Genomic DNA, 13,356 nt, shown 5'->3' with positions numbered 1-13,356 from the left:
GAGCTAGAAATTTCCACGGAAAGAAACACTGGAATATTCTTTTCTTAACAGTGTGACTGTGGTTAAAACTCTCTCGGCACTCCTATCAGAGTCCCTCAAATATGTTGTTGCACATTCCACAAAAGTGGTAAAACCTCACCATTTGAAGGGAGACAGCATTCAAAGATTTGTGGAACAACCAAATTAATAGCAGTGTTTGTAGAATTAAGCAATAGGTGGGTGGATTCTTCTTAGAAAATCAGCAATTGAGGCCAGGCGTGGTGGCTCACGCCTGTAATTCCAGCACTTTGGGAGGCTGAGGCGGGCGGATCACAAGGTCAGGAGATCGAGACCATCCTGGCTAACATGGTGAAACCCCGTCTCTACTAAAAATACAAAAAAAGTAGCTGGGCGTGATGGCGGGCGCCTGTAGTCCCAGCTACTCAGGAGGCTGAGGCAGGAGAATGGCGAGAACCCCAGGGGGCGGAGCCTGCAGTGAGCCGAGATCGCACCGCTACACTCCAGCCTGGGCAACAGAGCGAGACCCCATCTCAAAAAAAAGAAAATCAGCAATTGAATCAGCTTTTTGTTTGTAGGAATGTGTTATATAGGTAGAAAATGATGCAAGTGTTTGTTTTTTTTTTTGCCTTCAGTAGTATATGTTTATAAATATAGAGAGAAAATGAAAAATGTTAGAAGCTGAACTGTGTGAACAAATACTAAATCTATTATGGATAGTAGAGCTACAGAGAAAGCATGAGCTGTGCTTTAGATGTGTTTGGTGCTTTTCACATTTATTTCATAGAATTTTCTTTTCTTTTTTTTTTAAATATTTTTTTCCGTAACACAGCCCTCAGGAGATCTGAGAACATGTGCTCCCATAGCATTTATTTTTCTAATGCTTATCTATACTTAAATAGCTCATGGCCAAGAGTTTGTATATCTAAAACATTTGAAGTGTGACTATAAAAGGATATTTATCTAAATGTGTTGTATTTCCAAATATTTACCTGGCCAACCACACACTTATTTCCTATACTTATTGAATAAGTACGTAGCTGTGTATGATTTTTATCTGTTTCCAAAAATCACATCTGCTTTCAAACAATGAGGTTTTGCTATTTTTGTAATGCGCAACAACATATACGAAAGACTCTGACAGGAGTGCTGGGAGAGTTTTAACCATAGTCATACCATTGGGAAAAGCGTATTTAGGCATTTCTTCCCTTGGAAATTTCTAGCTCAGGAGCTTTAAGAAACAGGAACAAAGCTAAGCAATAGCACAAAACCAGCCAGATCTGCCCACCATGGTGTTTTTAATAATTGGAAAGAAACAAAAAGAGTCAGAAGCAATACTGCCAATGTCCAGAGTGTTTAGTGCTTAATTTTACCTAGGTGTGAGTACTTTGGTTGCCTGTAGCCTTTATGTGATGCCACTTTGGACTAAAGAGTAAGTGGACTTAACATAGCCTTTAGGAATCCAACCTGTTCTCAAGTAGAGGAATTGTGCTGCTTTCTCAGTCTGAATATCTACTTATCGAATATGTTTGTAGTCTTTCGCTTATAAATCTTCCAGATTCGTATAGTTGTACACTATATAGAAAGAAAGTTATGGCTGAGGGTAACCTAAGATTCAGGTCATTCAATTCGATTTTACTGAGACCTAACTGCTGTCTTTAAGACATAGTATACTAGGCAGCAGAGGGGCGGTGAGAAGAAGACGTTGCCAAACATCAATACTGACCTCAAACAGCTTACAGTTATGTAGGGGAGACCATTAATGTACGTAAATGAGTCCAGTATAAGGAATCAGTATAAGGAGATAACAAAATACAAATAATAAAATATATACAGACAAATGGGCTAAGGTCTGAACCTCAGAGTAAAAGTTAAGGAGTAAATTGTCTAACTATGCTGAAACCAATGACAAAAAAACTTTTAAGTTGCTTGAAAGAACAAATTAACTTAAAGTGTGTCCCTAAGGAGTCATCAAAAAAACTCAGACTTTGAGATATAGACCAAGAGAAGTATAGAATTATTGAAATTTACCTTTACTTTCTTATATGCTTCTCTTCTACACTTCCTTAAATCATAGGCACTAATATCCATTATGACTGCCTAAAAGACCACCTATTGCCAATAATACCATTCTTACATAGTTAGAAATGGTTTAAGCTATTCTCTATGTTATCTGTGCAGAACTAAAGTTAGAAGCAGACTTATCCATTTAGGTAGATAAAAATGTATGAGAAATAGGAATCAAGGTTAAAATAATATGACTTGTGAGAATGAACACACACACACACACACACACACACACATTTTTCTCTCAACTGATTTTCTTTTTTTCTTTTTTTTTTTGAGATGGAGTCTTGCTCTGTCACCCAGGCTGGAGTGCAATAGTGCGATCTCAGCTCACTGCAACCTCGGCCTTCTGGGTTCAAGAGATGCTCCTGCCTCAGCCTCCTGAGTAACTGGGATTACAGGTGCACACCACCATGCCCAGCTAATTTTTTGTATTTTTAGTAGAGACGGGGTTTCACCATGTTGGCCAGGCTGGTCTCGAACTCCTAACCTCAGGTGATCCACCCGCCTTGGCCTCCCAAAGGGCTGGGATTATAGGCATGAGCCACCGCATCCAGCCGATACAAGGTTTTTAAATGCAAGTATTGATCAGTGAGCACTGGGTGTTATCTCTGAGGCTATTTAGAGGACTGCAGTCTCATACATTGTTGATAATAGTGTAATTTGGTAAAGCCCTTCTGTCAGAAAATTTAGTAATATTTGTCACAGTTTTCAATGTGCATGGACAGATATTCTGCTTCTGGGACTATATCTTAAGAAGATAAGAATATTAGGTAAGATTACAAAGCTATTAATCACTATGTACCTATATGTGTGATCACTATGTCTTAATTCTTTCAAGACTTTGGAAATCTAGGCATACATATATATACACAGTAATTAGACAAACATTTATTGAATGTCTATCATGTGTCAAGCAGAGTGCTGAGTGCTGAGTGCTGAAGATATAAATATTGACAAACGGTCCTTAATTAAAAGGGCTCACAGTTGGACACAACTTTTCTATTAAACAGAGTATTTTAATCAACATAAAATAGAACTCCCAGCAGTGGTAAATGCCACAGTTCATTGTATTTGAAAATAAGCATCTATTGCCACTGCGGATCTGGCATGCTTCACACGTTTTCTTTCTGTGTTTAAGATGGAGGGGAAGACCTGTGATTCCTCCTGGGCTTGCTGTTAGCTTGCCAGTGCCCCTGTTGGATGTGCAGGGTCCTGGAAATGCCAGTCACGAGCCAGCAGAAAGACACAATGTGTCCTTCCATGCATCTGAGAACAGTGATTTCATTCCTGCCTCTAAATCCTAGACTAGAACACCATGGATTGTTGTGCTTTCCTTGATAGTAGGTCATCAATAACCCGAAGGTGGTCCTAGTTCTGTGTTCGTGTTATCATGTTGAAGTTCATGCCTGGGTTTCTGCTCCATCTGCGTCTCCTTGGCATGCTCCATGCTTGCTCTCACTCACATCTGGGGAATGTGTGTCCCCCTCACAGATGGCGTATTTGGCATTCCTCATGCTGTTCACTTACACCGTGTTGGTGGAGATGCAGCCCCAGCCCAGCGTGCAGGAGTGGCTTGTTAGCATTTACATCTTCACCAATGCTATTGAGGTGGTCAGGGAGGTGAGTTATGACATCTACCTTTATCTTCTGCATATGTCCTCAGCTTCTGTAGGTGTCCACTGAAAGACTCGTTGGCTCTGGTGATGAAAATGGACATGTCAAGGGTGGGGGAAGACAGGACACACTGACCTTGACTTACATGCTGCATAAAGGTTATTTGGGGGAGAATCCTTGATTCCAGCCCTTTATCCTTGTCAGCTGCTTTCTGCTGGTTGGTGCACTTTGGAAGCAGTTATCTTTGAAGTGGATATCTTGGTGTGTTTACCAATCCTAAAGGATAGATGATGCCATAGAATTGTATTAAACCCTCCAACTATTTGATTTCCCCAAGTTTTTTTGTTTATTTGTTTTTGTTTGGTGGGGTTGATTTTTGTTGCCTAGCATTATTTTCATATTATCAATTTCATCTAATGAGTGGCATAAATGGCTGAAGTTGTGCAATATGTAAGGAATATGTTTATAGTTTTTGAAAGCTCCTACCAAACACTTTGAAAATTGAAGCTGGAAATCTCTCTGAGGCAAATAGTCCAAGAAGCAAAAAACCAAAACTTTTAAAAATTTCTAGTTCGTAATGAGTTACTTTAAAAAAAAAAAAAGGAGGGGGCCAGGCGTGGTGGCTTATGTTTGTAATCCCAGCACTTTGGGAGGCCGAGGCAGGCAGATCATGAGGTCAGGAGATCGAGACCATCTTGGCTAACATGGTGAAACCCCGTCTCTACTAAAAATACAAAAAATTAGCCGGGCATGGTGGCATGCACCTGTAATCCCAGCTACTTGGGAGGCTAAGGCAGGAGAATTGCTTGAATCCAGGAGGTGGAGGTTGCAGTGAGCCAAGATCGCACCACTGCACTCCAGCCTGTGTGACAGAGCGAGACTCCGTCTCAAACAAAAACAAAAACAAAAACAAAAATTAGCATTCCTATCAGTTATAACTGTAATCATAAATATTTGTGACTCAGACTGTTTTAGATGTCAATGTATGCCTCTGTGTCTGTGTATTTACCTATATTTATTTTGTCTTAGAGGTAATATAACCAACATTATATACTTCTTTGTAATTATACCTATGTTGCCTGCTAATTCCTATGTGGAGTTTATAGATTATAGAAAATCAGGAGAGAAACAGATAGTTATCTGAATTGTACCCTTTTTTTTAATGCTTCAGGGAAAATCGATGTACTATTTTACATTTCTGTTTGTCTGACACGGTGTTTCAGGGGTATTTTCTTATCTTAGTGAGTTCCAATATCACATTCTTTTTTTTTCTTTTTTTTTTTCTTTTGAGATAGAGTCTTGCTCTGTCACCCAGGCTGGAGTGCAGTGGTGAGATCTCGGCTCACTGCAACCTCTGCCTCCCAGGTTCAAGCAGTTCTCCTGCCTTAGCCTCCGGAGTAGCTGGGATTACAGGTGCCTGCCACCACACCCAGCTAATTTTTGTATTTTTAGCAGAGACAGGGTTTCACCATGTTGGCCAGGCTGGTCTTGAACTCCTGACCTCAAGTGATCCACCTGCCTCGGCCTCCCAAAGTGTCGGGATTACAGGCGTGAGCCACTGCACCCAGCCTAATTTTTGTATTTTTAGTAGAGACGGGGTTTCATCATGTTGGCCAGGCTGGTCTCGAACTCCTGACCTCAAGTGATCCACCTGCCTCGGCCTCCCAAAGTGTTGGGATTACAGGCGTGAGCCACTGCACCTGGCCCAATATCATATTCTTAGTAGTTTGTCAACAACTCACTAAATAGCAGTAGTCGGACTGGATTACAGGATTCCTTGCTCCATCCAGTGTTCTTTGCACCCTGCTGTGCCTCCTGAAATGAAATCGTAGCTATACAGATCCACAGGAGTATTGAGTTTTATTTATTTATTTATTTATTTTGAGACAGAGCCTCGCTCTGTCACCCAGGCTGGAGTGCGGTGGTGCGATTTCAGCTCACTGCAAGCTCCACCTCCCGGGTTCATGCCATTCTCCTGCCTCAGACTCCCGAGTAGCTGGGACTACAGGCACCCGCAACCACGCCCGGCTAATTTTTTGTATTTTTAGTAGAGATGGGCTTTCACCGTTTTAGCCAGGATGATCTCGATCTCCTGACCTCCGTGATCCACCCGCCTCGGCCTCCCAAAGTGCTGGGATTACAGGCATGAGCCACCGCGCCCAGCCTGCAGTATTGAGTTTTAAAATGTCTTGGTGTTTTCTCATGCTATTTCAGGATTATTGAAAGCTAGAAAAAGTGCTTTCTATTTTTTTGACTTCTAGTTGGAGTTTCAAGTGACAATCTGGCATTATCAAATGACTTAAATTATATCTGTATAGCATTGTTTAAATAATTCATTACTGATGATAACTTAAGTCTCTGAAATCCGCAAGTGATTTAAGGTTTGGCAGGTTTTAGATTACTCTTTCAGTGAATGGTTTGTGTATTTAAGAAGATCATATTGATGGGATTCTTTGGTTGTACCTCCTTTTTAAAGTTTCCTTCTTCCTTCTTTTAGATCTGTATTTCAGAACCTGGGAAGTTTACTCAAAAGGTGAAGGTATGGATTAGTGAGTACTGGAACTTAACAGAAACTGTGGCCATTGGCCTGTTTTCAGTTGGCTTCGTCCTTCGATGGGGTGACCCTCCTTTTCACACAGCGGGAAGACTGATCTACTGCATAGACATCATATTCTGGTTCTCACGGCTCCTGGACTTCTTTGCTGTGAATCAACATGCAGGTCCATATGTGACCATGATTGCAAAAATGGTGAGTACAGTCTAGTTTTATATCCTGGTATTCTTTTTTAAAATTATTTTTAGCCAGGTGTGGTGGCTCACACCTGTAATCCCAGCACTTTGGGAGGCCAAGGCGGGCGGATCACAAGGTCAGGAGATCAAGACCATCCTGGCTAACAGGGTGAAACCCCGTCTCTACTAAAAATACAAAAAATTAGCCGGGCATGGTGGTGGGCACCTGTAGTCCCAGCTACTCAGGAGGCTGAGGTGGGAGAATAGCGCGAACCCGGGAGGTGGAGCTTGCAGTGAGCCGAGATTGTGCCACTGCACTCCAGCCTGAGCGACAGAGCGAGACTCCATCTCAAAAAAAAAAAAAAGTTTTTAAAAGAATTCTTGTGGGTACATAAGTAAGTGTATGTATTTATGGGGTATATGGAATATTTTGATATAGGCATACAATGCATAATAATCACATCAGGGTAAATGGGGTATTCATCACCTCGAGCATTAATCCTTTGTATTACAAACAACTCACTTATACTCTTTTAGTTATTTTTAAATGTACAATTAATTATTATTAACTATAGTCACCCTGTTGTTCTAGTGTTCTTTGTAAAGATGCTATGTTGTGCAGGCTAGATTTGACTGTTGGGCTCAAGGGATCCTCCCATCTCAGTGTCCTGAGTAGCTGGGACTATAGGCATGCACCATCACGCCTGGCTTCTTTTTAATGGTTCTTCATCGTTTATATCCGATAGTTTAACTTTCGAAATTATTATTATTATCATCATCATTATGTGAGACAGGGTCTCGCTCTGTCACCTAGGCTGGAGTGCAGTGGTGCGATCACGGCTCACTGCACCCTCACCCTCCCAGGCTCAAGAAATCCTCAACCACCTGAGTAACTGGGACCACAGGCACACACCATCATGCCAAGCTAATTATTTTTTATTATTTATATAGACAGGGTCCCACTATGTTGCCCAGGCTGGTCTCAAACTCCTGAGCTCAAATGATCCTCCTGCCTCAGCCTCCCAAAATGCTGGGATTACAGGCATGAGCCATTGTGCCTCACTATCTTGGAATTATTTATAGAAGCACAGCGAGCAAGATCATGTCACCACTGCCTTCCATATAACCACAAACTAGTATTAGCAAATGACCTTGGATAGTATATTGCATAGTTAGTTGGTTGGGACACTCAGCTTACCCTTTTGATTAGGACCAGATGGTATGGGATTGAGTCAAATCTGTCTCTGAGCACAGTAATTCCCAAGGACGAGATTCATGTGAGGCTACCACCAATGGTATTTTCTGCTAAAATATCCGTTTATTCTTGTATCACTCACTGACTCTCCCCTACCATCACACTCTTAAATCGTGCTTACTATAGGCCACACACTGGTCTAGGTAATTAGTATGTATTAACTCATTTAATCTTAGTAACAACTTTAGGAGATAGGTAGTGTTATTATACACATTTACATACAAGGAAATGGAGGTTAAGCAAATTCCTCAAAGGAATATATGGGGAGCCAGGATTCAAAATTGGGCCACCTAGCTCCAGTCTGTCACCTGAGCTTGCCGTACAGTTGTGTCAGCTTTTTCTTTTTTTCTTTTTCTTTCTTTCTTTTTTTTTTTCTGAGATGGAGTCTTGCTCTGTTGTCCAGGCTGGAGTGCAGTGGCGCAATCTCTGCTCACTGCAACCTCCACTTCCTGTGTTCAAGCGATTCTCCTGCCTCAGCTTCCTGAGTAGCCTATAATAGGGACTACAGGCGCTTGCCACTATGCCCGGCTAATTTTTTATTTTTTAGTAGAGACGGGGTTTCACCATGTTGGCCAAGCTAGTCTCAAACTCTTGACCTCAAGTGATCCGCTCGCCTCGGCCTCCCAAAGTGCTGGGATTACAGGCATGAGCTACTGAGCCCGGCCGGCTTTTTCCATCTGGCTGTTCACAAGGACCTAAGACCTACGCTTTAATAAGTACAGTGTCTCAAGATCATCTTTGGCTTTTCCTTCTAGGATACTTACTGGCAGGGAAGGGGCAAGTTCTGGAGATTGAAGGGTAGTGCTGAGACAAACAAACAAAGAGGACAGAAAACAGACAACCTCCAGGACTCCAAAGATTTTTCCTATTTGACATTTTTCTCTTAGACCAGAAATGTTTTCTCTTGTCTTGGTGACATTAGTCTTTATGAGATAGGCTATGCCGAGATAACCAATATATTTCAATGACTTAGCACAAGGGTATTTCTCCCTAATGCAAGGTTTGGTGAGTGCTCATGGGGGCTGTCCTCTATGCAGTGACTCAGGAATCTGGGATCCCTTTGTCTTGTGACATAGCTATGTGAACATTTAGCTCCTAAGGTCTATGGTAGGGAGTGAGAGGGATGGAGAAAGTCTAATGGCTTTTAACTGCTCTGGACAAGAAGTGCCCAAGTCACCATCAAACCACAGCCCACTGGCTTGAATAGGTTTCACAGCCCCAGCCTAATGGAAGGAAAGCTAAGAGATGTAGAGTAGCTCTTGAAATAATGATGGGAATTGTGGTGAGTGCTCTGTCTGTTACAGTAAACTAATGGACTGAGTTGATGTACATTTAGTAGATGGAATTAAACTGGCTTGATCAGTTTCTTAGACTCTAATCAATTCCTGAAGACAATTCTGGGAATAAGGAGCCATTGGACTAATTCAACAATACCCTATTTTTTTTATTTTTATTTTCCTAACCTATGGTCCAACTGGAGGCAAACTTAGATATTAGCTAATCAAAAAGTGTTCACAATTCATTACTGCTTAAACAAAGAAGCACAGATTCTCTCCTCTCAGCACATTTATATTATTCCATAGACCAAGTTGACTTGAAATGCATACTGTGTGAGAAAACAAGAGTTTAGCCAAAGAAAGTCTAGCTGTTCCTGCACAAGGGTGTTTTAGTCAATGACTAGACAATCTTATTATTTGCAGGTATAGTTATGATGGCTGCTGGTGTGTGGTTTCTTTTGAACTTCAAATCTGTGGTAAAATTCTGGTTGTACTATGCTCTTTTGCAGACAGCAAACATGTTCTATATTGTGATCATCATGGCCATAGTCCTGCTGAGCTTTGGAGTGGCACGCAAGGCCATCCTTTCGCCAAAGGAGCCACCATCTTGGAGTCTAGCTCGAGATATTGTATTTGAGCCATACTGGATGATATACGGAGAAGTCTATGCTGGAGAAATAGATGGTGTGTATGGGATTTTACCGTCATGCAGAAATTGTGCCTTCATAGTTAACAAGAGTAAAATAAATCTGAAAAACAATCATCTAAATCTTAAAAATGTTTGAATTTATGGTATTCTGTGCAGTTAATGTGCTAAATGTGTGTCTAGAGTGGCAGGACTGTGATTCATCTTATCTTTCATTCTTTTAAAATTCTTTATTTGTAGTTTGTTCAAGCCAGCCATCCTGCCCTCCTGGTTCTTTTCTTACTCCATTCTTGCAAGCTGTCTACCTCTTCGTGCAATATATCATCATGGTGAACCTGTTGATTGCTTTCTTCAAGTAGGTTATTTCAATTAAATATGATTATTTAAATAACAAATGTGGGCAGATATGTTGAGTAGATTCACATGTACTTTGAGAATGTAACCTTTGATTTTTGTGTGTTCTATGTTTATTATTATTGTTTTGAAATATGCACATAAAACTACTGATAAGAAGGACATGGAGCATGGGAAACGGTGAAATAATAAATGCAGTCATCCATCGTTATCTGTGGAGGACTTGTTCTAGGACCCCCTGCAGATACCAAACTCTATGGATGCTCCAGTCCCTTATAGAAAATGGTGTAGTATTTCATATAACCTAGGCACATCCTCCTGTATACTTTAAAGCATCTCTAAATTCTCTATAATACCTAATATAGTATTAATGCGATGTAAATGGTTGCTATACTGTATTGTTGAGGGAATAATGACAAAGATAAAATGTCTCTGCATGTTCAGCACAGACACAATCATCCTTTTCTTTTCCCCAAATATTTTCAATCTGTGGTTATTTGAATCCACAGATGTAGAACCTGCAGATATGGAGAACTGACTGTGGGGGGAAAGTACAATGTAACAACATCAAAATGCAAGGAGATCTTGAGTTGTGATTAGGCAGTAAGTTCCAATTATGAAAGGATAGCAAGTGATGGAATTGCAAGTTGGTTAAGGAGTTCTTGATATGCTTTCTTCACTTTCTCCCAGCTTCCCCTGTTCTCTGTTTTCTCTCTTTCTCTCTCTCTCTTTCTTCCTCTCCTTTCCTCTCCTCTCCTTTCGTTTCCTTTTCTTTTCTTTTCCTTTCTTTCTTTTTCTTCTTTTTTTTTTTTTTTTTTTTTTGAGATAGAGTCTTGCTCTGTTACCCAGGCTGGAGTGCAGTTGGTGTGACCCCAGCTCACTGCAACCTCTGCCTCCTGGGTTCAAGCAATTCTCCTGCCTCAGCCTCCCAAGTAGATGGGATTACAGGCACCTGCCACCATGCCTGGCTAATTTTTGTATTTTTAGTAGAGACGGGGTTTCACCATGTTGACCAGGCTGGTCTCAAATTCCTGACCTCAAGTGATCCACCTGCCTCTGCCTCCCTAAGTGCTGGGATTATAGGAGTGAGCCACTGCACCAGGCCCTCTGTTTTCTTCTCTGTCGCTTCTCACTACTTCTCAATCTTCTTTTCTGGATCATCTTCTCCCCAACCTTTTAACATTGGAATGTCCCTGAGCCCGGACCTGCCTCTTCCTTTATTTATGCTTTTTGTGATCTCTTTCAGTTTCCTGTATATCCTGAGCACACCCAATTTATATCCCCAGCCCAGTTCTCTTTCTTAAACTCCAGCCATGGAGATCCAACTGGCCCCTTCCTTCACCAGTTAGAAATTTTATAGATTTCTAAAATTTAAAATACCCAAACTCTTCATCTCCCCTCTTTCCCAACATACTTTTATTTATAATATTTAATGTAGTCTTTCCCAAATCTGTGAGGAAGAACACGAGTTTTTGTTGATGTTCCAGCTTTTCAGTTGTTTACACCAAAAACTAAGTAGTCCTTCTTACTTTTTCTCTGCTCTACACCATGATTCTGTACATGGAGTCATTCTTAATGTCTCTTGAACCTCTACCTCTAAACTCTCAGGAACTTCTGTTAACTCAACCTTCAAATAGATAACTGATTTAATGACCTCTCACTACCCCACTGTTACCACAGAGCCTCTAATTTATCTCTCTGCTTCTGTCTTTGACTCCCTATATTCTTTTCTCAACACAGTAGTCCAAATGACCCTTTAAAAGAAGACATCAGAGGATATTACTCTTCTGCTCCAAACTCTTCAGTGCCTCCCATTTTACTTCTGGGTAAAAGTTTAAGTCACTACAATGACTTATATGGCCCCATGTGAGTTGGCTTTTCTGTCACTTCGTTTTTTTTTTTTTTTGAGACGGAGTTTCACTTTTGTCACCCAGGCTAGAGTGCAACGGCACGATCTCAGCTCACTGCAACCTCTGCCTCCCAGGTTCAAGCAGGTGTCCTACCTCAGCCTCCCAAGTGGCTGGGATTGCAGGTGTGTGCCACGCACCTGGCTAATTTTTGTATTTCTAGTAGAGACAGGGTTTCACCCTGTTGGCCAGGCTGGTCTCAAATTCCTGCACCCACCTCGGCCTCCCAAAGTGCTGGGATTACAGGTGTGAGCCACCATGCCTGGCCCCTGTCACTTTTTTTTTTTTTTTTGAGTCTCTCTCTGTTGTCCAGGCTGGACTGCAGTGGTGTTATCTCGGCTCACTGCAACCTTTGCCTCCGGTTTCAAGTGATTCTTCTGCCTCAGCCTCCCAAGTAGCTGGGACTACAGGTGCATGCCACCACACCCGGCTAATTTTTGTATTTTTAGTAGAGACAGAGTTTCACCATATTGGCCAGGCTGGTCTTGAACTCCTGACCTTGTGATCCTCCCACCTTGGCCTCCCAAAGTGCTGGGATTACAGGTGTGAGCCACTGCGCCCAGCCGTCACTTCTTAAATCATGCATCACACTAGTCTTCCCCTGACCCATTCCTCTCCAGCCACATTGGCCCCTCAGTTTTTCAGACCATACAGGTGCCTTTGCACTTGCTATACCCTCTGCCTAGAATGCTCTTCCTGCAGCTACCAGTATGGGCCACTTCCTCACCTCTTCTCGTCTTGCTCAGAAGCAAGCAATTTACCTCAAACACTGAAAAGAGTGCCTGACACATATTTGTTTCCTAGACAAAAGAAACCAAGTGAAGTAATGGGAAGAAACTCATATTTTCTAGATGCCTCTTAACTGTCAGGCACTGTGCTAGGTATTTGATTCCTTGCTTATCTTACTGAAGAGGAAAATATAACAAGTAACAAAAGTAGGGAAGACAGGGGTTGAGAGTCAGCAAAGTAAATCAAAATTCTTTAAAAAAAACAAGTGACTGCTGTGTTGTTACCTAAACATGGGAAGACATACCTTCCTGCTTGTTATATGATAGTCATCATCTCTCTTAGCCCAACCATTTTAGGAACTTGGAATATTTGCTGGTGTTTAGTTATAATAGCTATTTTTATAGATCAGATAATAAAAGGGTCTGAGTTTTTTGTGGGGGCATGGGGAGAGATAGGGATTCACTCTGTCACTCAGGCTGGAGTGGTGCAGTGGTGTGATCTCAGTTCACTGCAACCTCCGCCTCCCTGGTTCAAGCAATCCTCCCACCTCAACCTCCCGAGTAGCTGGGACCACAGGTGCATGCCACTATGTCCAGCTAAATTTTGTATTTTTGGTAGAGACAGGGTTTCACCATGTTGCCCAGGCTGGTAGTCTGAGATTTTTGTTTATTAAAAATGTCCAGTGTCTCACTGCCCGTTTGCTCTCAGGGGAAAGGCTCACACCCCGCATCTTAGCCCCAGGAAGGTAAGTGGGGGCTGTTGATGGGATGGCGTGAT

At 41.7% G+C, this 13,356-nt stretch overlaps 1 protein-coding gene across 8 annotated transcripts in view; it reads left to right on the top strand.

The window, feature by feature from the left end:
• TRPM6 (transient receptor potential cation channel subfamily M member 6) overlaps positions 1-13,356 on the top strand; it is a 163,738-nt gene that overhangs the window by 95,558 nt on the left and 54,824 nt on the right. For 7 of the 8 annotated variants that reach the window (XM_016960963.4, XM_009456736.5, XM_063787774.1 and 4 more), the window contains 4 exons: positions 3,559-3,687; positions 6,179-6,430; positions 9,453-9,627; positions 9,830-9,944. In XM_016960963.4, coding sequence (XP_016816452.2) covers positions 3,559-3,687; positions 6,179-6,430; positions 9,453-9,627; positions 9,830-9,944 — 671 coding nt within the window. The remainder of the gene's footprint in view (positions 1-3,558; positions 3,688-6,178; positions 6,431-9,452; positions 9,628-9,829; positions 9,945-13,356) is intronic. The other variant, XM_016960960.4, reaches the window with a different exon arrangement.

The sequence above is a fragment of the Pan troglodytes genome, chromosome 11 (genome assembly GCF_028858775.2).
Source record: "Pan troglodytes isolate AG18354 chromosome 11, NHGRI_mPanTro3-v2.0_pri, whole genome shotgun sequence".
NCBI lineage: Eukaryota > Metazoa > Chordata > Mammalia > Primates > Hominidae > Pan > Pan troglodytes.
This window is presented reverse-complemented; position numbering and strand designations above follow the sequence as displayed.